The 27,375-nt window shown below is 41.1% G+C and overlaps 2 protein-coding genes across 4 annotated transcripts in view; one reads left to right on the plus strand and one right to left on the minus strand.

Annotated features, from left to right (window-relative positions):
• The first annotated feature begins 213 nt into the window (after positions 1-213).
• Positions 214-7,849, plus strand: ERP29 (endoplasmic reticulum protein 29). The gene is made up of 3 exons (XM_082853464.1): positions 214-384; positions 4,982-5,120; positions 7,024-7,849. Exons 1-3 carry the CDS (start codon positions 241-243, stop codon positions 7,524-7,526), a joined length of 786 nt encoding a protein of 261 aa, XP_082709590.1. The 5' UTR covers positions 214-240; the 3' UTR covers positions 7,527-7,849.
• A 1,509-nt stretch (positions 7,850-9,358) lies between these two features.
• NAA25 (N-alpha-acetyltransferase 25, NatB auxiliary subunit) overlaps positions 9,359-27,375 on the minus strand; it is a 73,807-nt gene continuing 55,790 nt past the window's right edge. For 2 of the 3 annotated variants that reach the window (XM_082853463.1, XM_082853461.1), the window contains 4 exons: positions 25,821-25,918; positions 23,941-24,051; positions 18,614-18,760; positions 9,359-12,165 (listed from right to left, as the gene is read on the minus strand). In XM_082853463.1, coding sequence (XP_082709589.1) covers positions 12,043-12,165; positions 18,614-18,760; positions 23,941-24,051; positions 25,821-25,918 — 479 coding nt within the window. In that variant the 3' untranslated portion in view covers positions 9,359-12,042. Of the gene's footprint in view, positions 12,166-12,982; positions 13,118-18,613; positions 18,761-23,940; positions 24,052-25,820; positions 25,919-27,375 lie in introns of those variants that run through there. The other variant, XM_082853462.1, reaches the window with a different exon arrangement.

Below are 27,375 nucleotides of genomic sequence, written 5' to 3' on the forward strand. Positions count from 1 at the left end.
CGTCCAACCCTCACACTGCCACGCGGCCAGGCCCGCTCTCCCTAGGCCTGCTGGGGCTTCGCCGAGTGCGCACGCGCGGCAGCTCCATTTCCCCGCCCCTCACGTGGCTCCTCCCTCTCACCACGCCGGCCTGGCTGTACACGTGAGCGCACCCGTGCCCGCCTTCCTAGCCACGTGACTCCCGGCTCCGCGCTTGCTCCACTACAGCCTTCCTATCTCTTACTGCCAGAATCCGGCGTTATGGCTGCCGCCGTTTCCCGCGCCGCTTCTCTCTCCCAATTGTTTCCCTTTCTCCTGTTCCTCCTGCTCCTCTCTGCTCCGCAAGGCGGCAGCGGCCTGCACACCAAGGGCGCCCTTCCCCTGGATACAATCACTTTCTACAAGGTAACGGGGCGGGGGACATCGCGCACAGGTGCAGCCAGACTGCCCAGGGGAGCGCGCACCCGTGGGGGACACAGGGGACAGAGAGCTGGCAGGAGGTGGTCTGTACCGACAATCCCGTGACTTCCCACCGTCCTGTTGGACTGGTGGAATCTGGGCCGAGGCCGTATCATGACCATGGAGCATACGTGTTCCAGGGTCCTCGCGCACCTTTGCAGTATTTGCACTTGCTTCCTCTTTTGCAAGAGAACTGCAGAGGTGCAGCCGAGGGAGCCGGTTGCCTCTTCCGTCGCATATGGGAAGAGGGCGGTGCCGGGCGGGATCCAATCCTCAAATCCCAAGTAGGAGACTCGGAGGGCGGTACTAGGCGGACGCCACCCGTCTGTGGTGGGGCAAGGTTGGAAACGCGGCTCGTTAGCCTGCGTTTCAGCGCCCCTCTCCCTTTGGCTTGGCTTGGCTTGCAGCCACTGTCCAGATATTCTGCGTCTCCTTAAAAAGTTCTAGGGTTAAGAATAAGCTTCGGTTCAACCACCCTACAGTGAGTGTCTTGGGCCTGGTGACAAATCAAATCGGGTCGAGACATGGAAGGAAGGATTCGCCTCTACCCCCGCCTTCATATTTACAGAATTGGGGTCTTGGCCCCGGTAAATGGACGTTGGAAATATTGAAGGCTGAATGCAGTCCCAATCCCTTAATTTTACACCCACTGGCACCTTTTTAACTTCGCCTATGAGATGGGCAAGCTAAGTGTTGAGATTTATTAATTTATTTTCTTAATTTGTACCCACTGCTGGGAAGTGAACCAAGAAGTGAAACCAAGAAGTGGAGCTCTAAATCTCTAAATCTCTCTCAAGTGGTTTAACTACTCTTCGTATTTTCAAAAGGGTTCCTTGTGGAGTTGGCACCTGTGGCTCATTGAATGCAAAGTTTCAAGAATTTAAAACTTTGCTGGTTGTCAGGCACACACCCCACAGCACCCTTTGCTTTAGGGGGCTTTCCTGGCAAAGTGACACCCCTACCACCCAACATGGATATGGGGTAACATCACAGACCACATGTGACTTAGAGGGAAACTGCACTCTAACAGTGGTAGTATTTCCTAATCAATTGGTGTGCTTCCATCTTTACAGCTACCACCCTAGTCTAGGCTATGGTTATGTAGCCTCCTCACTAGCCTCCCTGTTTTCACTCTGGAGCCTCTCAGTCCAGTAGCCTAAGTCCTACATGATCTGACCCTTGCTTCCCTCTCCTCTCATCTCCTAATCATTCTCCTCTTTGTGCCCTCTGCTCCAACCACATATGCCGTGCCCTCTGTCCTTTGGCTGTTCCTAGCTCAGTACTGCCTTAGGCCCTTTGAACTGGCAGTTCTTTGTGACTAGAACATTCTTTGCCCAATCTTTGAAAGGCTGGTTGCTCCTCGTTGTTCAGGCTTGGGTTAAATGTTACCTTCTCAGATTTCCCCCTCCCCCAGTCTAAAGTGCCAGTCACATTACCCTGTTTGATTTCTCTGTAGAGCACTCATCACTGATTTTTTTTTTCTTGTCTAGTGTATTGTGTCCCACACTAGGATATTATATGCTTGTGAAGAACTACCTTGTGTATCTTGTTCACTGATCATCTGCACAACCTAGGAGGTTACCTGTTACATAGAAGATGCTCAATAATAATTTGTCGAATGAATGAACAAATGTTTTCTCCAGTCCCTTTCTAAATCTCACTCTCTTCCTTCACTATTGAACAAAAGGGGAGCTTCCTAGGGTTACCATATCCAGGAGACTTGTTCCGTGCTTTGCCTTTCAGAGATTTCCAGTGTCTTTTTTTGTTTCTTGCCCTTTACCATCACTAAAAATGAGAAACCCTGTCTGTTTTCTTTACTGCTGTGTTCAATTAGAACAGTGCCTGGCACATGTTAGGTCCTCACTACCTTTTTATTGAATGAATGAATGAATAATGAATTCATCTATACATTGAAGAAGCAAGTCAACTAAATGTAGTTTATGGTGGAGCTGATTCCTCAAGGATGAAGAAAGGAGAGACTTCTATTTCTTTCTCTTTTTTTTGGCCACGCTGTGCCACATGTGGGATCTTAGTTCCCTGACCAGGGATCGAACCCGTGCCCGCTACATTGGAAGCACGGAGTCTTAACCACTGGATCACCAGGAAAGTCCCGAGAGAGATTTCTAAAGCAGTTAAGAGGTACAGGTTGAGTAAAAGAACAAGAAAAAATTAGCTGTGCAAATGTTTGCCATTCAAAACCATTCTGCTGATGGCTAAGAATGGTGAAAATAAAAGATGAAGGCCTCTCAATTTTATTTTAGTGTTACACCACTGTATGATTATTAATATTATTTCATAATATAAATGTAGGCCCCTTGAAGTTAGGTTTTCATGTGTTCTTTTATAAAATTTTCCTGGACATGTAGCATCTGCTATCAAAGCCTGCCCTGGTTTTGTTCATTTATCAGATATTTTCAGAGCATCTGCCACATGTCAGGGCACTGTTGGGCACTAGGGATAATACAGCAGAAAACAGGTCAGAGACGGTCCTTATTCTCATAAATTATATTTTAGTGGAGAGGACCGACAATAAGCAGATAAGGATTTCAGAGAGTGATTAATGCAGTGAAGAAAGTCGAGGGCAGTAGCCTGCTAGAGTATGATGGAAATGAAGCAGAATTAGATGGTATGAGTGGGGGAGGCCTCTCCGCTAGGAGATGACATTTGAACTGAGCTTTGACAACCATGGAAAGAACCAGGGAAAGGGCACTCTAGCCAGCAGAGACAGCAAATGAAAAGGCCCTGAGTGGGAATGTTTGGTGCGTTGAACTGAAATAAGGCCAAATGGGCCAGAGGGATGTGATCTGATTTATATTTTTAAGTCTTCCCTGCTCTTAGACTCCAGAACTCAGAATTTTTGGGGTCAGTGACCACTTAAGGATTACCTGTTCTGGTCCCTTCTCCCTCTTCCCTTGTGTCCTCTGGTACTGTTAAATATTTTTTAAAACCTAAAACGAAATGGACAGCAACCCACAGTAAGAAACAAGGACTAACAAAAACTGGACTGATGTCAGCTTGACTTAATTATGGCAGGGATTGCCTGTGATGAAAAATTAACCCGTAGTGATGACTTTGATTAGAAAAATTAAAAGTTGTAGGAGGAGGGGAGGCAGTACTACCAACCAGAGGCAGCTTATTAGATAAAATCTATGCATTAGGGGCTTCCCTGGTGGCGCAGTGGTTGAGAGTCCGCCTGCCGATGCAGGGGACACGGGTTCATGCCCTGGTCCGGGAATATCCCACATACCGCAGAGCGGCTGGGCCCGTGAGCCATGGTCGCTGAGCCTGCGCGTCCGGAGCCTGTGCTCCGCATCGGGAGAAACCACGACAGTGAGAGGCCCGCGTACTGCAAAAAAAAAAAAAAAGAGTAGAGCAACTGAAAATCTATGCATTGGGTGAAACCATCAAAATGAAGTTTTAGAATTCCTCAATAAGTTAAATATAGAATTGCTATATGACCCTGCAGTTCCACTCCTAGATATATTCCCAAAAGAGATGAAAACAGGTGTTCAAACAAAAACTTGTACACAAATGTTTATAACAGCACTATTCACAAATAACCAAAAGGTGGAAACAACCCAAATGTCCACCTACTGGTGAATGGGTAAACAAAGTATGATATATCCATACAATGGAATATTTGGCCATAAAAAGGAATGAAATACTGATGCATGCTACAACATGAATGAATCTTGAAAACATTATGCTAAGTGAAAGAAACTAGACACAAAAGGTCACTTATTGTATGAGTCCATCAGAATAGACAAATCCATACAGACAGAAAGCAGATTAGTGGTTGCCGGGGGCTGGGGGAAGGAGGATTGGGGAATGACTGCTTAATGGATACGTGGTTCCTTTTCGGGTGATGAAAATGTTCTGGAACTAGATGTTAGTGATGGTTGTGCAACACAGTTAATGTAATAAATCCCTGTGATGTAAATTTTACCATAATTGAAATAGAAGTCTGGATCCTGGCAGTTTAGGTCTTAGAGATCTAACTTCAAGGAAACTAGTTTAGGGAGGGGACATTGTCCCAAGCCTGGCCTTTCAGCAACTTCCTATGAGCCCTGAAATTGCAGAGTGCAAACTCTGGACTCCCTAGCCAGAGCATCCTCCGTGGTGCCAACTCCTTTATAGACGGTTGGTTGGTTTGGCTTGGCTCAGATTTCTGGTTCATTGCCAGAGAAAGGCCCCTGGGATGATGGGCACGACAGGGGCCAACGTAAAGTGGCTAAGGATGCGTTTCCTTAGCCTTACCAAAAGGGCCACTGGAGGAGAAGGCCTTAGTACATCTATAGCATTGTTTGTTCCAGACAGTTTGATTAGTGTGAGCAACTACTTAATGGGGTACTCAGTAGTAGACACCGTCAAATTGTTAAGTGAATCAATGGGTGAATGAATGAATGAAGGTTAGTATATGAGAGCTTGTCTCCCTTGTGGGTTTGTTTTCCACTCTGTTTCTTAAACAGGGGTCCCTTGGGAAAGGGAATTAGCCCCAGAGGCCCTTGGGAACCCCCACTTGCTCAGCTCTGTATGCCCTCAGGTCATTCCCAAAAGCAAGTTCGTCTTGGTGAAGTTTGACACCCAGTACCCGTACGGTGAGAAGCAGGATGAGTTCAAGCGTCTGGCTGAAAACTCGGCTTCCAGCGATGATCTCTTGGTGGCAGAGGTGGGGATCTCAGGTATGGATAAGTCTGGGATGACTGAGGAGGGCAGAGAGGGAGGAAACTAGGAATTATTTCCCTACTTATAGGGGGAATACCCAGTGCCTTTCTGTCTGAGCCACACATGAGGAGTATAAATGGGGTCATGTCCTCAAGGAGTCTGGTACCCACAGTAAGCTTAGCTTGAGCAGATTCTGTGACCACAGAACCTCAGCTCAGCCTTGCAGGTGCCTGAGGGGAGGGAATTCACCGTCCTTCACCCTTCACCCACACTGACATCAAACTTATTGTGAGAGCTTGGAGCTTTCCTTGCAGGGGACTGTAGTCAGAGGGGGTGCCTTGCCTCCCAGGGGACAGCGTAGTCAGTTTTTCTATCTTCATTTCAGCTCTTTTGTACCAAAACTATTGGGTTTGGGCTTTAGCTCAAATCCACCAGAGCTGCCACTAAACCAAGGGTAGCTCTCAATGATAGGGACAACTTTAATACATAGTTGCCAACATCTAGTGGTTTTTCAGTCTGTAAAGATGTACACAGACATTGCATTTTTAATCTTCACTTGAACCACGCCTGAGAAGCGAGATGCATTATCTCCTTTTTATACTTGAGGAAAACTGAAGCTCAAGGAGCTTAAATGATTTGTCTCAGGCTGTGGGGTAGCAAGGGGCTCATGCAGAACTCCTCCTAAGTGTGTATTCTTAGGAGGAATGCAGTAGGTTCTTCCCTCTCTGCTTCCTCCCAGCTGAGATGCCACAGTTCCCTAGTGAGCTCTTGAGTCTGGTCTTGGATAGAGGTAGCTGTCACACTTCTTCAGGGCAGTTGATCAAGTCTAACTCAACTGTGAGTCCACTCCTTTGGGGCTTTAATAATATTAACAATAGCTGACATTTCTGAAATGTTTATTATGTGCCAGGCCACTGTGCTAAGTGTTTTACATGTATGTCATCCTGTGGCAACTCTGTGAAGAAAGTTTTATGACTCCCCAAATGAAGAAACAGATGCTTAGAGTAACTTGCTCAAGATTATAAAGTGCCAGAACTAGGATTGGAACCCCACACTTCCTTTACTACTACCCAGTAATAGGTGGTCTTGGCCATTTCTTCTTGGCCAGGTGTAAGAAACCAGTGATAGCCCTTGGGGCTGCTGCTGCCTTTTGGGAAAGACATAGCAAATACTAACAGCTACCACATATTAAACACTTAACTCTGCCGGGTTAAGTGCACATATCCCCTCATTGGGTCCTCCCAACAGCCCTCAAGCGGTAGGGACTGAGTTCGTTACCTACCACATATTCACTAAGCTCCAGCCAGACTACGCTTTGTAATCCTTAAATATACCCAGCTCTTTCCTGCCTCAGAGCTTTTGCACTTGCAGTCCTTTCTGCCTGAGACACTCTTCCCACAAATTGACGTGTCTGCTGTTGATGTCTCTGATATGTCTCCTACATATTCAGGTCCCTCAGTTCATGTCATCTTCACAGGGAGGCCTTCCATGACCGACCGAAGTGGGCCGTCTCACCCAGTCACTGTGACATATCACCATTTTATTTTCGTCATAGCACTAATCATTTTGGTTCATTTGTTTATTATCTCTCTTCTCACTTTTTGAAGAGTATGAGCTCTTTGAGGTCAGCAAGCTTGATACTCTTAATCACTCTAAATCACAACTAAGTCCCCAGCACTTAGAACAGTCCCTGGCACATAGTGGGCATCTAATAAATATGCAGAATTCCCCTTTTTCAGATGAGGAAAATGAAGTTCAGAGAGATTAAAGGATTTGACTAATGCCACATGGCTAGGAAGTAGCAGAGGAGGAATTCAAACAGCCGAGATTCTTCTTCCCCTCAGCTCGGATAGGCTTCACAGCAACCTCCTGCCATACCTTCCTCATGTTTTATTCCTCATTTCTGGTTTCTACTCACAGATTATGGTGACAAGCTGAATATGGAGCTGAGTGAGAAATACAAGCTGGACAAGGAGAACTACCCAGTCTTCTACCTCTTCCGGGATGGGGACTTTGAGAACCCAGTCCTATATAGTGGGGCAGTTAAGGTTGGAGCCATTCAGCGCTGGCTAAAGGGACATGGGGTTTACCTAGGTATGCCTGGTTGCCTGCCTGCATATGACACCCTTGCTGGAGAGTTCATCAGGGCCTCTGGTATGGAGGCCCGCCAGGCCCTCTTGAAGCAGGGGCAGGACAACCTTGCAAGTGTGAAGGAGGCTGAGAAGAAGTGGGCTGAGCAATACCTTAAGATCATGGGAAAGATCTTAGACCAAGGTGAGGACTTCCCAGCCTCAGAGATGACCCGGATCACCAAGCTGATTGAGAAGAACAAGATGAGCGATGGGAAGAAGGAAGAGCTCCAGAAGAGCCTAAACATTTTGACTGCCTTCCAGAAGAAGGGGGCCGAGAAGCAGGAGCTATGAAGAGGCACTCCAGGGTTTTCAAGGGTTTGGTGGGGTGGGGAGGGGTAAGCTACCTGCTGGCTGTGAGACCCTCCTGGGATATAAGGGAGTGGTAGGAAAAGTGGCACTAAACCAGAAATCTGAGTATGCCCAGATATTGATGCTGGTGTGACTATGCTTGGAACATCGCTGTAACCAGTCTGGTATAGCTGGTACATTTACTCAGATGGCTTGTGAAATTCCCCCTCAGAAGGAACTGGTGCTATAAAGAAGAGTGTACTGCCCAGGTTTTTGATAGATATAATTCTGATTCAATTAAAGTTTCTGTGTTTTGGTTAAAAGGACCTGAAGCCATTCAGTTTTCTTTTACAAATTATACTTTGGCCTATGACCTGCTTTCTCCTTTGAATTTATTTTTTAATCTAAGGTGGTGTGGACTCTGCTCTACCAGGGTAACAGACTACCAATAACTGCTTTTCTCATACGGAAAATAGTACATTACCTGGGACCCACTTTTACTAAGATGTATGAAAGCGGAGGTTGCAAAACTCTGTTCCCCAAGCATAAACTACTATAGGTACCCCACAAATAATTTTTATAAGCATTTGGCTCATGGTTGCTTAGCCTCCACTTGTTACTATGAAACACATGTCTGCATTGAGGCAGTGACAGCATCTCAAAAACAGGGAACATGAAAAAGTATAAACCTGAGCCCACCTTTTGGGGAAAGTCAAAAATGGCAGTGAGGTATACCCAAGTGCCCACTTTTTGTTAAAGGAAAAAGAGAATGTTGGGGTGCAGTTAATTCATAACTGAAGAAGCAGGCAAGAACTTTTTCAGGGCTCAAATAAGGGCATTTAGTATCATAGGACAGAAAGGAAACAACTAGGAGGAAAAACAAACAGCTCCTCTTTCTACTGTGTGTGTCTGAATAAATGATCTCAGCCTATGGGTTCATATACCCTTGGATAAATCATGTCATCCGCCTGCCTGAAATCCTCCAGTAACTTCCCACTAAATTTAGAAATCTCATTTCTTCCCCTGGCTACAAAATCCTGATTGCTCTAATCCCCACTCCACCTTCTATCTCAATCTGTACCCCTTTTCCGCTCCTTTCATTAAGTCCCAGGCACTTGAGCCTTTTTTTTACAGTCTCTGGAACATGCTCAGCAGTTTCCTGCCTTGGGGCCTTTGACTTGTATTTGCTTTTCAATAGCTGACTCTTCATCATTCAGGTCAGATGGCACCACTCAAGAGGTCCTCTTGTGACCCCACGTATCACATACCCTGACATATTTTATTAATCAGGACTTAATTACAAACTAATATTTATTTTTATTGTCTCTTCCCCCACTTCAGCCACTAACTAGGATATAGAGTTCATTTACCATTATATCAGCAGAGCCTAACACGGAATCTGGCACGTAGTAAATAAGTGCTCAACACATAAATGTTGAATTAATGAATGCGAGCACGCAAGGTACTTTAAACAAAATAACTAGTGGCCTTGGAATAATTTTAAATTCACAAATATTACCTTCTTGCTGAGGAATATAACAATACAAAATTGAGATGACTTACACCATTTAAAAGGTTGTGGCTTCTAGGAATCTGAACAAAAATGAACCAGGCAGAAATGCCAACTTAAGATGAAAGTGTTTAAATAAATTAACCCATCCATTTTAAATAGATTTGCTATGCTTCACTTAATTCTGAAGAAGGAAGAATATATACTTCCCATATTAATAAATCACAGCAAAAAAGTAGGAAGAGTTTCAATAACAAGGCTGTAGATACATTGAAACCCCTTTTTATATTAAAAGTTAGAATGAAAGACAAATCCAGATTGAACATAGTGATTGCAAAATATAATGCAATTTTGAACAATTAAAATTATGAAAATATACAAAATTGATGGGCAACACAGCTAGGCATTTGTACATTTTCCATTATGTGGAGAACACTAAAAAGTTCTCTACCTTTTATCCACATCAGATAAATGATTTAAACCAAATGTTTGCTTTGGAGAGTCTTAGGATCTCAGTAGTATAAAAAGCAGTAATTTTTCAGTCTGTAAACAGTAGTCGTGTTTTTTCTCCTTTTCTTTTTTTTAAATATCAGTTTTCCACACAAATACAAAATAAAACAAAAAACCCACACAAACTAAAAACAGCAGCAGCAGCAATGAGTTATTTGGGAATTCTCTTCAAATACCAATTACATACAATTGCTGGAGAGGGTGCTTTTTACTCATGTAAGAATATATGTGTATATATATATATTTTTCTTTAACTGTACACAATTTATAGTGCATGACAATTTCCAAAAGAACAGATCAATAAAAGATATTGGCCATTTCTGCATAATTTCATTCTTTTTACAATTATCTCAAAATGTAAGAGGTTGGATGTAATTGAAATGCTACATTTAGTAGGGAAATCAACATGTAACAAAGGAAGCATAACCCCAACGTAACATTATCTGTCACTAAAACCAGTAGAGGACCCAGATGCCCCTAGGCAAGAGACTAGGTAGGTAGACCACTGGAGTCACACACTGTCCCTGAGGACCAAGGCCAGCCCACTGAGCACACATATGCTAGAATGATCACTGTCAGTTAATAGACTTGTTTCAAAGAACATTTCTATTTCTACGTGTAGTATTTTTGGATATTCAAAGAAACATCATTTCAAGAACACATGCCATACACACATACACCCAACCCCATACACAAAGTTCCATCTAAATAGACCATAGTTTTATGAAATTATGATGTTATTAAGTTAGATTCAGAATCAATCAGAATTTTTAATTCATCTTGTTCAAGGCAGTTCTTTTCTTTTGGGGTGGGGTATAACAGTTGTGGCTACCAATTAACATCAAAACTGGTTTTTTTTAATTACTGGATAGACTAGGATTTCCAACAAGTCTTATTTTGACCATGTAATTCAGTAATTTTCAAAAAAGTTTCCCTACAAGTTAAGACAGTTATTAATCACCCTACCAAATTGTGAATCTAAGAAAGTCAAAATGATAGGGACAAAATGCAATTGCTTTGCATACAGAGATTTTCCAAGCTCTTTTTTGGTTGCTTTTAAAAGAAAAAAGTATCACATTTCACTGGAGAAGTGAGTTGGAAAGGACCTTGAAGGTCTTCAAGACCAATCCTCCATCAGATATTTGAATCTCCTCATCAAATTCATTTCTTTGCTTTTCAGAATTATTAACTTTAACGGTATTTGGGTAACAAAGACCAAAAACAGAGGCACAGATTCAAACACAAAAAAGTTACCAAAGCAGTTGTATAAAATGTGTAACATTTTCAAGAGCAATGTTTATCTTTTCTGTCAAACCAACCTCTGAAGCCATAGTCTTGGGGAGCTCCAGATGAACAAAGTAAACACCATCCTGGTAATAATTCTCAAGTTTGAAAAAGGTAAACTGAACCTCAAGCCCAACTGATAACATTTCTTTTGCCAGCCTAAATCTTAAAATCTAGGTTAAATCCATATTAATATACATTCCTTCCTTTCTTCCTTCTCAAACCTCCCACTTAAAAAACACTAAAGTATTAAATCTTTACTTTCAAGCATATATACATGTATATACATTTACATATACATGTATATACGGTTGAAAATATACGTATATATGTAAAAGCATATACATATATATATAGCTCACAAAACCAATGACACTGGTATTAGACTTGCCTGCATAAATTATGTACACCTCTCTTCTTTAAAACAGTGATTCCCATCTTTCCCAAGTAGACAAAAGACAGCAAGCTAGTCCTCAGCAGGCTTATCAGTGGTCTGCACTACTTTCCCCTCCAAACAGCTGTAAGGTAACAGAAGGCTACTTCTGATTTAACTCTCACAGGAGCTAGGATGGGGATGTCTCGGCCATTGGGATTATTAAGCTGAAAACCGACAGCCTGTGGGCATCGGAGTGATGTCCTTCAGTGGCAGGTGCTTATGCCAAATTTCATCTGAGGTCCTTTGGGTACCTGCCTTGGGTTCTGTGGGAGCCAAGCATTTGAGGAAGCCTCAAAACTAAACTGCTAATGTGGAAAGAGGGCCTGCTACCAATCATGGTCCCCCTCTTCTTCTGCTTTCTGCTTCCTAAGGCTCAAGGACCAGACCAAAACACGCACTGCTATAATGGTAGGGCCATTCAGCTGCTCTGAGGTCAATGCTTTATGCTTAATTTCTATTGCTGCTTTCCCCCCACCCCACCAGATGTTTCTGGTGATAGAAGGGAAGAAGAGTGGGGTTCTCTTGTGGCTGCCATATGCATATGAACATGTATAAAAAGTGGTCAAACCCAGATGAGGGTCCTGCTTCTGGTTTATATACAATAATTTAATCAGTTGTACACATTTAATACCTAAAAAATTAATTCACGATCAAAGTCCTTCATGCATTTTATGAGGAAGTTCTGGATTAAAATGATGGTCAATCAGATGTAGCTTTTGCCTGGGAAGATGATGTCATTTTCTGTTGTAGAGTCATCAGTGCTTGTGGTTCACACTAACTTAAATTTTTAGTTTCTTTGTAGTCTCAAGTCTTTTTTTCAGCAGCTCCCCAATTTCCAGAAGTGAGTGCAGGTAACTGCTCTGCACCTTCCCTTGTACAGTCTTTGAAAATTTTCTCTCTTCCTACAAAGGAAACAAGAATTAGTGGTCTTGCTCAGAAAGCATTCCCCCAGATTAGAGATCCTCAGGTATAAATTAAAATTACCACTACCTCTGGTCTCACTGCAAGCTCCATCAGAATAGAGTGGGTCATTTTCAATTTCATTAAATGCAAAGATGGCTAAACTCATCACAGATGTATATTTTTCCATGTGACTTTTCACTGAGACCCCTGTTGCTTTAGCATTACCAATCTTTCAAGTAACCTTTGTTATAAATTATATCAAGTCGGAAAAGCGAGATTTCTGATTTCTAGTTTTCATCAAGAGAAAAAGTTAGGGGCTTCCCTGGTGGCACAGTGGTTGAGAATCTGCCTGCCAATGAAGGGGACACGGGTTTGAGCCCTGGTCTGGGAAGATCCCACATGCCGTGGAGCAACTGGGCCCGTGAGCCACAACCACTGAGCCTGCGCGTCTGGAGCCTGTGCTCCGCAACAAGAGAGGCCACGATAGTGAGAGGCCCGTGCACCGCGATGAAGAGTGGCTCCCGCTTGCCGCTTCTAGAGAAAGCCCTCACACAGAAACGAAGACCCAACACAGCCATAAATAAATAAATAAATAAATAAATAAATACTTTTTTTAAAAAAAGAAAAAAAGTTAGAAAATTATTACTAAGTACTTTAGCCATAAAATTACTACTATTTTGTTATGAGCTGTACAAAGTGGAAAAATTGAGATTTCTTATTATTAGTTTCATCGGAAAAAAAGTAGAAATTTATTATTCATTTAGACTTATCACAGCCACTTTTTAAAGGCATCAAATTTACCAGTATCATCTTTTCTAGTTACAATATTGACAGGCCTCCCTCCATGTTGACAAAGTCCACGATCGTGTTCCAGAGGCCAAACAACTAAAAAAGACCAGTTTTCCTAAGGCTGCTCAAATATGTGAGTTAAATATTTGCTGCACGTTTGACCTGTGGTAGAAAGCACAAAAAATAAAGGGGATGGAGTGTTCAAACACAGAAAGAAGGTTGGCTGAAAACTGGTTAGCTTTACATGAAGTTGGCAGTACTTTAAAGCCCAAAAGAAATCAACAAGTTTCTGACCCAACAAGTGGGTCATTTTATGACCCAACAAGTGCATAAAAAGGTATGTACACAAATACATTTCATTCAGTACTATATGTAAAAGCAAATGTATAGAAACAACCTAAAATATGTCCAATGGATGTGGTACATTCATATTTTGAACACTATACAGTTGTTTAAGAGAACAAGATTGACCTAGATGCAGTAGCCTGAACAGAACTCTTGAATATTGGTTGAGTGAAGAACTCATTGGTTGAATTTATGCTTCTGAATAAAATAAAGTGTATATAATTTACTTTAAAAAAACCTAACAGATGTTAGAGTACATTATAAAGTTACATTAAGACCAGATGGATTTTTAAAAAAGGGTGGGGAGGAGGACACTTCCCTGGTGGTCCAGTGGCTAAGACTCCACGCTCCCAATGCAGGTGGCCCAGGTTCAATCCCTAGTTGGGAACTAGATCCCACATGCATGCCACAACTAAGAGTTCAAATGCCACAACTATGAGCCCACATGCTGCAACTAAAAGATCCCACATGCTGCAACAAAGACCTGGTGCAACCAAAATAAATAAATATTTTAATAAGGAGGGGAGGGTGTCTTGGCATACAACCAGTTTCAGTGGATACCGCTAGGGAAGAGGAAAGGGGACCAGGACTAGAGGTAGTACTCCAGAGGCCTTGTTCATAGTGTTTCAAGTTTAGAAAGAAAGGAAGGAAAGAAAAAAGTGAACCTAATGTAAATGGAACTGAAGTTGTTTTTTTTTCTTTTTTTTTTTTTAACCCAAAAGAAAGTACTAAGCACTACATGGATCCAATATTTGGTGGCCCGTGCTGCTCAGTATGTTATATGTATCATGACTTTAACAAAATAAGGCAATATACAGCCATTATTGTTTTGTTTAATCTTCACTATAACCCTATGAAGTAGGTATTATTTTATCTGAGCAGGACACTATGGGGCCTTCCTGGGACAGGCCTTCCCCCATATCCTCTGCTTTAGCTCTTCTCTGAAGTACCTAGATAATAGTATTTGATGCAAATTTCCTGAGTTGTTTTGCAGATGTGAAATCAATCCCCCCACCAAATGGAAGATGTTAACTACTTGATGACCATGAGCACATAAGCCCCAGGCCTCCTGGAGCCTAAGGACTGATAAAGTTAACCCCTGTGACACCACCCTGTTCCCCCATCATCAGCCAATCAGAGAACTGTGCACGATCTGATCACACACCCTGCGACCCTCCTCCCTCACCTGGCTTTTAAAAATGCTTTGCTGAAACCCTTCAGGGAGTTCTGGGCTTTTAGGGCATGAGCCACCCGTCTCCTTGCATGGTCTTGCAATAAACCTTTCTCTACTCCAAACTCCAATGTTTCAGTTTGTTTGGGCTCACTGTGCACTGGGCATGCGAGCTTGCATTAACATTATTATGATTTCCATTTTCCAAATAAAGAAATTGAGGCCCAAAGAGGTTAAGCGACTTTCCCAAGGTCAAAAGATGAAGACAGAACCAGGGCTTGGAAAATCTAGCAAGTAGCCCAGAGTTAAGGATAACCTCTAGAATAATCAAAATGAGAAATCTTATTCCTCATTTCAGGAGGCAGACAGATCTTTCAACAAGAACAACCACTCAATCCTCTTGACAACAGCAGGGCTACTATGCCTGTCACCTTTGTATCCAACAGTCCTTCCCACATAACACTGAGGCAGGAGATAGATGGGCTCCAGGCTAGGCATTTACAACTGGCCTCCTGTTCACACCTCATGGGATGAGGAGAAGATGAGCTCCAGGCTGGACATTCATTACCAGTCCCTATTTACATTTCCTGAAGCAAGAGACAAACGGGCTCCAGGACTACATGTTTATGACTAGACTCCTGTCTATATTTCGAGATGTGCACCTCAATATAAAAACCAGCAACAGGGGCTTCCCTGGTGGCGCAGTGGTTGAGAGTCCGCCTGCGGATGCAGGGGATACGGGTTTGTGCCCCAGTCCGGGAAGATCCCACATGCCGCGGAGCGGCTGGGCCCGTGAGCCATGGCCGCTGAGCCTGCGTGTCCGGAGCCTGTGCTCCGCAACGGGAGGGGTTACAGCAGTGAGAGGCCCGCGTACCGCAAAAAAAACAAAAAAACAAAAGAAACAGGAACAGGGTAAATAACCGGACACTGGGCATTTTTATGGCAGGGACAGACTGGGACTAAACCCTATTAAATGATCCAGAGGTCACACACCTCCCATCCTTGGGGCAAGGGAAACACTACGCATGTGCAAAAGCCTACACACCGTCAAAAAGGCAGGAGATGCCAGACCATAGTAAGTCCTGCCATCTCCTCCCAGAGGCCTTTGCAGTGGGATCCATCTTAACTTAGAGGTGCGTGCGCACCCAGGGGAGGGTCCAGAAACAAATTAGCCCTGGGGTCAAAACAATACAACTGGCCAAAAAGAAGACAAAGACCCGGAAGACTGACACCTTATAAAGGATTTAAACTTCCCAAAGGCGCTACTCTCTGAGTTTGCCCGTGCATCTTTCCGCATGTACTTTGCTTTTCCAATAAACTTTTTACTTTTCTTTACCTTCTGCCTCCTTGCCTGAATTCTTTCTTGCCAAGGCATGTAAGGACTAGGGACCCAGGCCCTAGCTGCTGGCCCCTCTGGTCCAGTGGTTAGGACTCCCAGTCTGGGAACTAAGATCTTGCTTCCTACTACTGCTCACTGCTGCTTGATGCAAGCTGCCGCTTACTACTGCCTGCGTCCGAAATCACCATGGGCTCTGGCTCTGCCAAATGACTCATGGTGCACCACACAATTCACTTTCCTGCCTCTGTGCTGTTGTCTGTGCCTCCTCCTGCTTGGGATTCCTTTCCTCCATTCCTGTCTGCCTGGTGAAAATTTATTAATCCTCAGATGTCCCCTTTCCAGTGAGACTCTTTTTGACTCACTCAGATTTCTGTGCCTATATCGTATCTCCATTTAGTAATTTGTATGCATCGCTCTACAGCCAGACTCTCTACAGTAGGTCTTTGATCATTATATTTCTACAAGCTTTAAGCCCAACAATAGTGAGCTCAATAAATTTATATCTACTTATTGAAAATCTCAAAGATGTCCGGCAAAGCCCAACCACATGAAGCAATGTGACATCTATCCAAGTGTGCAATCCTTAAGATTTTAAAAAATAGGTACTATAATTTCGAGTTCTTACTTTTCTATACTATTCACAAAAGGGGATGGGAGTTTAGAGCACAGAATGAGTTTGCATTTAATCTAAAAAGTCAAAAGTTAAACAGCTCCAAATCTACTACTATGAATTACCAGATCTCTTTATAGGTAAAAGGGGTCCAAAAGGACTAGCAAAGACCTATTGACATGCATGTGGGGGCGGAAGGCAGATTCCTGCCTGGGATGTACCTGTTTCACAAGGATTTAATTACTAGGCCTTTACTGGGTAACCAAGTACCTGGAAGTCATAAAGGCTAATGGCAGACACAAATGTGTTTAAAGGTGATAGAGAAGAGGGAGAGGTGGAGGTGGTTCTGGATGGTGGGACTGGGAGGTGCTACTCTCTATTTTCTAATTCTCTTGTAACAAGCATACATTTTTGTCTGTAGAGAAACAGTGAAACACTACAGAGCAGTTAAAAGGAACAAGGTAGATAAGTTACTTATATGTAACGATCTCCTAGAGACTAAACAGAAAAACAAGAGACTAAACAATATGTATAATACGCTATCATTTGTGTTTAAAGGCAAGATGGGGGGGAGGGGCACGGTCATAACGTACTTGTAAATGGGTTCTCTAACTCAGGAAGATTACACAAGAAATCATTGATAACAGCAGTTCCTTCTAAAAAGGGAACTAGGGAATGGGTTAGAATGGAAAGGAGGCAATTCACTGGATTTTCTTTCTTTACTCTGAATTTTTTTTTTACCATGTACTTATTTTACTTTTTAAAACAATGTAAGGCTTAAAAAAAGGAAGACAAAAATACTAAAGAATTAATAATCCATCAATCAGTACCTCTAATTACCACTGATGTCTATATTCATTCTAGTGCACATAAGAAAGCAGTTGAATATATAGCTTAACTGGCTAAAACCAAACTTCTAGCCAACACTTGTCTGCTTTCTTTAATCAGTCTTTGGAAATGTTAAATGCTCTGAGCCCTTTCCCACAGTAAGCCCTTTTTTCAAAGCTCTAACATGTTGACATTTTACAAAAGAGGGGCTTACAACCTTTTAAAGCTGGTGTGCCAAGCAAGATTCCATTCACTCCCTTCCCTAGAAGGGCCTGGGTGGAGGTCTTAGGCTAGGATGATGCCTGCCCTCAGATTGCTGGATGAGCTTCCTCATCAGCAGAGGCTTAGGTCAAACTACTCAAGGAAAGCATTTCCTCATGATCGGAGTTTCATCACTGGAACAACTAGCCAGAATCAGGTGGCTCCACCATTGCTCTTCTGGCTCCTATCAAAATCCTAAACCTACTCCAAGCTGGTGCATGTTAACTCACCTGACACCATTTGTTTGTTTTATTTAATTAACTTTTTTAAAAGAATCCACTTTTTTTTTTTTTTTTTGGTACGCGGGCCTCTCACTGTTGTGGCCACTCCGGTTGCGGAGCACAGGCTCCGGACGCGCAGGCTTGGCGGCCATGGCTCACGGGCCTAGTCACTCCACGGCATGTGGGATCCTCCCAGACTGGGGCATGAACCCGCGTCCCCTGCATCAGCAGGCGGACCCTCAACCACTGCGCCACCAGGGAAGCCCAAGAATCCACATTTTTAAAAGTGAGACTTTATCAGGGATTTTGCTAGCAGAATTTTAAGAAACCAGCCTAAAATAATGATCAGGAGAAAACTGACTAGTACCTTTTATTCCATACTTGTTTCCATTCCTTTTTGGCTGGCTTGCTCTGGCCTCATTATTACTGACATAATTAGTTCTGATGTCCAGCATCTTTCCTTTTCCATGTGATAACTGCTGGGCTGGCAAAGAAACCAGCCAATCCAACAGCAGGTAAGTTCTCAGTCAAGGAGATTGTCCCTGAATCTCAAAAGTATGGCTGGTTTCCTATGGTGCTCAAAACAGGGACAATACTAATTCTACTCTTCAACAATTCATCAGTTGTTTTCATAGTAAAAGAACACCCCCAAAAATGTATTCAAAGGTGGAAAGCGGGAGGGGGGATGAAGGGAGAGGAGACACCACCACCACCAAGACCACAGCAAAAAACCAGTGCCAGGCACCTTCTAATCACAATTCCCATAAGGAGAGAATAATGAATTAAAAATTAACTTGTCCCTGTGATAACAATAAGAACACTTGAATATCTATATATAACTTATTGCTGATCAACTATAGTCTCTTACCATACAGTCTCTTACCAGTGAGAGGGAAGTGTCTTCTAAAATAAGTTCTTCAAGTTTAAGTGCAATTAGATGTGTTTCAAGTCCTTTAATATGATCCACAACATTCGAAATTAAAGTCTGAAGCCCAGTAACATAGTCTTGGAAACTGGTAAAGACAGGTGGCTGGAAAAAAAGATTTTTAAAAAGTTGAAAGATTATCAAACGTATTTCTCCCATGCTATATCACATAAGATATACTAATTTCATGCTATAGCATTACTTAATTCTATTAATAGTAACAGGATGGGACTTCCCTGGAGATCCAGTGGTTAAGATTCTGCACTTCCACAGCAGGGGGCACGGGTTCAATCCCTGGTTGGGGAAATAAGATCCCACATGGTGTGTGGTGTAGTCCCCGCAAAAAAAAATAGTAACAAGGATAGATATAGTTTTGGATATTAAGAGAGTCTCTCAAACCAAGGTAAATTTAATAGCCACCAAATACTAACTCAGTAATGATGACTTTTTTTCAGTGTGGTTTTATTTCAATCTGGGGAAGTAGAGGTGAAAAAACAAATAAAAAATCTTAGTTGGTCATTATTCAACTTCAGGTTGGGAATCTCCTAGAACACTAAAGGAGATGAGAAGAACCAAGTCTTCATTTCTTCTCTTTATGTCTTTGAGATTTCCTCTAATGTTAATAACAGAAACAGAAATTCTAAATTCTAATGGAAAAAATGATGGGTGACAACAATCAAGAAAATTCTGAAAAAGAGCCGTTAAGGGGAACTTGCCCTAATAGATATTAGAGTATATTATAAAGTTACATCAAATCCCGATGGGACTGGCATATAAGTAAATTGACAAAGACTGAAAGAACACAAATCCCAAGATAGAGCAAAGAATATAAAGGAATTTAAATGGTTACCTTTCAAAACAGTGGTTTTCAAGTGGATGAATGGTACTGAATAGCTAGCTAGACATATTGTGAAATATAAAATAAATAAAATAATAAATAACAAAATAAATTCCAGACAGATTTAAATAAATTTTTTAAAAAAATCCATCGACGCACCAGAAGAGGATTTAGGTAGTGGCTTTTGCGATCATAAATTGAAAAGGTCTTTCTAAACATAATACTAACCTAAGAACTGTTAAAAAAAAATCTTGGGGGAGGGGCAATAGGTGGGTGGGGGAGTGGGAGGTACAAACTACTGGGTTAAGATAGGCTCAATGACGTATTGTACAACATGGGGCATATAGCCAATATTTTGTAATATCTGTAAATGGAAAGTAACCTTTAAAAATTATACAAGAACTAAAAAAAATTTTTTAATCACCATACATTTGGAAATTATTGAATAGCACCTAAACAAAACAATGGTCAAAGAATAAATCACAAGAAGTATTAGAAAAAAATGTTTGCTATGTCAGATGAAGATATGAAGTACCAAATTTGTGGGATAAACATAAAGTGGTGATTAGCAGCAAATTTGGAGTCCAAATCCCATTAGAAAAAGGATAAAACCATAAAACCAATGATCTAAGCATTAATTCAAAGGAGTTAGGCATGACAAAAAATCTTATTTTTTAAAAACTACTATACTGACAAAAAAATCACTCAAGTTAAAAGACATGTCAAACTGAAAAAAACTGCATCATATATGAAAAAGGATTGTGTTAACACTACTATGTTAAGAGTCTAATAGCTCAAAACATATCAATGGAAAAAATACTACCACCACAATAGGAAACTTGGGCAAAGACAGAAACAATATCAAAGAAATCCCAGCAGTGATACAATTTAAAAAACAGATAAACACAAGAAACCTAGCCAATCAACTAGTTAAGGCCAGCTTTACACTCAAGAAGTCTTCTTTGAAGGTGCAACATCAATACAATTTTTTTAACGCATATTGGAAAAAGGAGAGTACCAATGTTTGCCTATCAAATGGGTAAGGATACAGACACACCACACCACTGGGGAATGTAAAAACAGGTAACTCCAGCTTTTTGAAAGTTCGCTTCACGCCACTTAGCTTTCACGAAAGACCTACATTAGTACCTGTTTTGGCTAACCAAAAGAAATCCAAAGAGGATTTTTGCTTTCACAGGAAAAAGGCGGCGAAAAGCGTTTGCAGCAAGCTGTTACAGAAGCAGCGCACACCCTTAGCAGCAAGAGTGGCACCGGAAGTGCCACTCAACATCAAGCCGCCACAGCGGTGAACTATGTCTGTAAGCATCTGTGCTTTATCTCAATTTACTTTGTGCATCCATTGTCCTAAGGTAATTGCTTCTTCCCTTTACGCCACCTGGGCTTACGAAAGGTTTCAAAGGAATGCTATACTTCTGGATAGCAGGGAAACCTGTATACATAGTAATGTCAGATCTAAGAGATAGCCTAAGGAAATCATATTATAAATTCATCTTGTGTTTGTCCTTTTTTTTTTTTTTTTTTTTTGCGGTACGCGGGCCTCTCCCGCTGCAGAGCACAGGCTCTGGACGCGCAGGCTCAGCAGCCATGGCTCACAGGCCCAGCCGCTCCGCGGCACGTGGGATCCCCCTGGACTGGGGCACAAACTCGCCCCCCTGCATCGGCAGGCGGACTCTCAACCACTGCGCCACCAGGGAAGCCCTGTCCATATTTTAATAGCAGCACTATTTATAATATTAAAAGAAAATCAGAACTAAACATTCAACAATGGGAATAAGTTATGATATATTAATATAACAGGATAGTACATAACCATTAAAAGTAATGAGATACATCTATATTTGCTGAAATGAAGAGATGTCTAAGATACCCTATTAAGTGAAAACAAAAACAAATAGCAAAGTTGCAGAACTTTCTACAGAGCATGATTCTGGTTTGTATGCAGTGGCTATCTCTGTTTGCTGGGAAAACGGGTGATCTTCACTTTATTCATATATTTAGGTTACATTGACAATCAGAAAAATAGGCGGCTATTCTCATTTTTGGAAATTAGAAAAGCAATAACTACAAAAACTCTCACAAAATTCAAATACCAAAAGCTATTGACAAGTACTAGGAGTGTAGGTTTTCATTAGAAGAGAAAGTAATCACACAACTCTGATCAATTCTTTCAAACTGCACTCATGGTCTGTTAAATTATCTTGAACAAAGTGAAGGAGAGAAATGAATGAATGGCAACACTCAGGACAAGTGTCAAATCTAAAATTGTTACTGAATTGTGCAGGAAGTTAATATTACTAATAAATCCATCAACATTTTCAAACGACAATGTTACTATATTCCTACAGTGAACAAAAATCTTCCATTAATAATAAGATAAATTCGAACATTAACAAAACAGCATGCCATTAGAGAATAAATCCTAAACATCTTTCCTTATGAAAAGGATATAAATTATGTTAATGTTTTACACATGCAAAAATTAAATCAATTAAGATGGGAGGAAACTCCAAAATTGAATACAAACAGAAATAGATGAATCTTATTTACATCACACTAATATAATCTGAGTTTTTAATTCCAGTGCTTTTACAGAGTACCTCAACTGTCTACATTCACTGGAACATATTCTAAGGACAAAAAAGAAATGCAAAAATTTGAACTTTATTTAGTGGGTTTGTTATTGGAACTGGTAGTGGAACCAATGTACTAATTCCAAAACTATTTAGTATTTATTGTAAAACAGCAAATGAATAAATATATTGATGCTGTTGGGAACCATGGTTCTTACTCTGAAAAGAAAACTACAAATATGGAATGAGGGAAGGAATGGAAGGAAGAACACTGATATTGGACTAAAACTGGAGGTATCAGTAAGAATTAATTATTTAAAACTCTGTGTGTGTGTGTGTGTGTGTGTGTGTGTGTGTGTGTGTGTAAATAAATTTCCTGTCTCTCTTCATGGCCATTAACTAGAAACAGTAAAACTCTAATAGCAATTAGTATACCTAACAACTAGATCTTGGTATTTTGAATACCATTCCCCATAAAGGAACCAGGGTTCATTGAAAAAAATGACTGATTTCAGTTCAGTGGGTGAGTACAAAGTGCTTGGAGCATTTTTGTTGTTTCAGACAGAAAGGGCTCAAAGACCAATGTTCAAGGACGGGAACCAGCTTAAAGTGGCTCCCATTAGCCAAATCTGTGCATCCAAAAGAAAATGATGATAATGGTTTACAAGGTAAATTTAAAAAAGAATGAGTCCACAGTGATACTAAAATAGTGATATTAAAAATATACAGCTCTATTTTTACAGAATGCCAGTTAATAAATGATAAATGATTGGTAGAATTTTTTTAAATCACCATTGTGGAACCACCAAAGAAATAAATGATTCATGCAAGTTAGACTAACAATGGATGTTAAAACCAGTGGGTGAAAGGCTGGTGGGGAACAGAATATTCAGAGTCTCAAAGCATCATCTCACAGATTAATTACATGGGGAGGAAAGACACTCTTACAATAAAGAAATCCGGCAGACACTTCCTTTATCAAATAATTAAACCTGAAATTATCAATAATGGGACATAACAACATTAGTGCCTCCTAATTTAATTGCTAAAAAGGACACAGCATCTATGTTTAACCTAAATCTATGGAAACAATTAGCCAAATCCAGACTGTGGGATAGTCTACCAAAAACCTTGCTAGACTTTTCAATAATAAAGACAAACAAAAGCTAAGGAAGTACGCTTGATGAAAGAAAGGTACAGAGAAATGACAACTAAAAGCTGTGTCAGATCCTTAGTAGGATTCTAGTATTTTGATAAAGACTATACAGGATGTAACTGGGATAACAAGGAAAAGGTTAATATGGACATTATAATATTATTGTATCAATATTAAATATCTTGAGTATAAAAATATCTTGAGTATTATGGTTTTGTAGGAGACTGCCCCTGTTCTACCCTGGTGTGTTAAGTATCACAGTCTGTACTTTTCTTTCAAATGGTTCAACAAATGTGGGTGGGGGAGGTAGAGAATGAGAGAGAGAGAGAGAGAGAGAGAGAGAGAGAGAGAGAGAGAGAGAGAGAGAGAGAGAGAGAGAGAGAGAGAGAGAGAGAGAGGAGAGAGGAGAGAGGGGGAGGGGGAGGGGAGGGGAGGGGAGGGGGAGGGGAGGGGGAGGGGGAGGGGAGGGAGATAAAGCCAATGTGGCAAATTGTTAACAAGTGGTGAATCTAGGTAAGGATGTCTGGGTGTCATTATACTAGTCTTTCAGCTTTTCTGCAGGTGTATATTTTTTTTTAAAAGCTGGGGAGAGAAAAGGGATGCATATTGGGTCCTATGATCTCTTACAAAATGCAGGAAAACAGTGAAAAGAAAAGGCAGCATGCAGCCAGATTGTTACTTGTGTTTTCTCTGTTATTACCATGATGATGCTGGTTTCTTTTTTCTTCTTCTTCTTTTTCTGTAAATTTAATTTGTATGGTCGCAGGACACTCTCACAGTAACTGGACACCCAAAGGATAATAGAAATAGTCTGAAAGAGGAAAAATTGCAAATTCATCAATAAGGATTACACTCAAGATATCTATCAAGAACAAAGATTATGAACTATACAAATTCTATGCAAACAGCTCTTCTATGCAAATCTCTTCAAGTTCTCTTGTAACTCTCCACTCTCTAATTTCTACAATCACCACACTGATCCAGGTCTTCTTCATCTCCCACTCAGAATACTGTCTTTATTCTTTCTTCTGGCTCTCCCAGCTCTAAACTCATCCTCTACTCCAGTGGTCCCCAACCTTTTTGGCACCAGGGACTGGTTTCGTGGAAGACAATTTTTCCATGGACGGGGGGGATGGTTTGGTGATGATTCAGGCTCATTACGTTTATTGTGCACTTTATTTCTATTACAATAACACTGTAATATATAATGAAATAATTATACAACTCACCATAATGCAGAACCAGTGGGAACCCTGAGCTTGTTTGTTCACTTGCCACTCACTGATAGGGTTTTGATATGAGTCTGCAAGCAACTGATTTATTATGGTCTCTGTGCAGTCAAACCTCTCTGCTCATGATAATCTGTATTTGCAGCCACTCCCCAGTGCTAGTATCACTGCCTCAGCTCCACCTCAGATCATCAGGCATTTAGATTCTCATGCGGAGCACGCAACTTAGATCCTATAGTTCACAGTAGGGTTCGCGATCCTATGAGAATCTAATGCCGCTGCTGATCTGACAGGAGGCAGAGCTCAGGCGGTAATGCAAGTGATGGGGAGCAGTTGTAAACACAGACGAAGCTTCGCTCACCTGCTGCTCACCTCCTGCTGTACGGCCCAGTTCCTAACAGTCTGTTAACAGACTGGTTAACAGTCCGTGGCCCGGTGGTTCAGGACACCTGCTCTACTCAGCCCAATTTTCTTTCACTTCCTTGCAGGAGATGGGGACCCATTAACATCCTTTTCACTGAAGTGAAAAGTCCAAATTCCTAGGTATGGAATCCAAAGGTTCTGTAAAATATGCCTCTCCCCACCCACCTCTCCATCCAGGTAAGATACTGCCTCACCTGCAAACCTTAAATTGTGTATGAAGAAACCTCCCCAGTTGGTCAGCACATATTCTCCTTTGAATTAAGTTAGGTGTTTACACGTCTTCACCTATGCTACAGTGTATTCATGTACATATATACACGCAATTATTTCTCATTCACTCATTAAGTATCTCTTAGGCACTTAAAATGTCACCAAAACAGAGAATATTGCCTTCAGGAAGCTTACAGACTAGTAGAAAAAGAAAGTAAATAAACATGTGACAAAATAAACGGAAAAAAGATAATGGATTATGAGTGCTTGTGATCCTTCTTTCTCTCTCTGGCTAAAAGAAAAAAAGTGTTTTGCTACATCAGCTCCTGGATTCTCTTTCATAATGCAGAATCTCAGCAATTAGTGAACAGCAGCAACAAATTTAGAAAGCTGGCAGAATTAACTTAAACTACATAATAGTTGAGTCAAAAAGGAAAATGAACAGAAGAGAGCTAGATTTGCAGTGAATCTGAGGAATCTTTAAAGATTTGTAAAGCAAATTTCAAGAAGTTTTACCCTAACATTATGAATGAAATTCTCCTGATACCCTTGGAAGGAATTAGTTCAGAAAACTGAAATTGCTTTTCAATTAACAAAAGGTGGGAGTGAAGGGTTAAATTACAGGCATAAGGTGCCTATTACCTGTTCATTTTTGAAAAATTAATCCTGCATACAATTAAGGAAAACTGAGTTTTTCACAAAGAGAACAAAAACATACCTCAACCAAGAAGACTAGATTTTCTAAAAGAGTAGGATGTGTTTTCAAGTTACCATCTTTAACTTCTAAGAGATCACCTTTACATTTACTAAAGACATCTGAAAACAGAAAAATAGTTTATGGTTTTATTCAGCTTTTATTTCAATGTTATTTTTAGGAACACAATGCACAATCTAATAAAGAATAAGCAAATATAAAGACTTAACCCAGAAAGCTCCCCCACCCCAATGAAACAAACACCAAAGAATATCTGTTTTAAGCTCTTTATTTTATTTTATTTTATTTATTTATTGTTTTTGGCTGCATTGGGTCTTTGTTGCTGCCCTCAGGCTTTCTCTAGTTGTGGCGAGCGGGGACTACTCTTCGTTGCAGTGCGCAGGCTTCTCATTGCAGTGGCTTCTCTTGTAGTGGAGCACAGGCTCTAGGCGCACGGGTTTCAGTAGTTGTGGCACGTGGGCTCAGCAGTTGTGGCTCGTGGGCCCTAGAGCGCAGGCTCAGCAGTTGTGGCTCATGGACTTAGCTGCTCCGCAGCATGTGGGATCTTCCTGGACCAGGGCTTGAACCTGTGTCCCCTGCATTGGCAGGCAGACTCCCAACCACTGTGCCACCAGGGAAGTCCTATTTTAAGCTCTTTAAAAAGTCACACAACTACTGCTCTATTGTCTTCAAAACATAAAAGGCAGACTTATAAATTATATATTCTAGGGTCTAAACACCAGCTACGGGGACTTCCCTGGTGGTCCAGTGGTTAAGACTCCACACTTCCAGTGCAGGTGGCCTGGGTTAATCCATGGTCAGGGAACTAGATCCCACATGCACGCAGCAATTAAGAGTTCACATGCCACAACTAAGGAAGCCCACGTGCTGCAACTAAGGAGCCTGTGAGCCGCAACTAAGGAGGCTGCCTGCCACAACTAAGACCCAGCGCAACCAAATAAATAAATAAATAATTTTAAAAAAATAAATAAAATAAAATATGGGATAACTGTTTAAAAAATAAATAAACACCAGCTACGCCTTTCCAGAGATAGGCCATTGGCACAATAAAAATAAGACTTCAAGTGGGTGGTTTAAAAGAACTTGTGCCATTATAGACTAAAAGACCAATGTGCATGGTAGAAATGCACCTTCCTAACAAGTACCAGGTTTTATTCTCATAATCCTGATCATCTTTTAATTCTCAGTCTTCATTTGAGCAACAAAATAAAAGACTTTTTAGGCTCCTAAAAAGAAAGACGCTTATAGATTTAAAATGCACAATAATCTATAATGGAAAAGAATCTGAAGCTGTACACCTGAAACTAACACAGTATTGTAAATCAACTATAGTTAAATAAAATAATAATAATTTTTTTAAGTATTTGAGAGAGTTAAAAGAAAATGCATATGTATATTCTTTACCAAATAATTTCATTGCTAGGAATTTAACCCCAAGGAAATACTCAAATAAGTACCCAAACAATTGTGTCCCAAGATATTTATGTCATCATTGTTATGCATAATATATTATGTACTCAGAGCATATAAATAAATCTGGTACACTGATACAATACTG

Source organism: Leucopleurus acutus (genome assembly GCF_964270905.1).
Source record: "Leucopleurus acutus genome assembly, chromosome: 13".
Taxonomy (NCBI): Eukaryota; Metazoa; Chordata; class Mammalia; order Artiodactyla; family Delphinidae; genus Leucopleurus; species Leucopleurus acutus.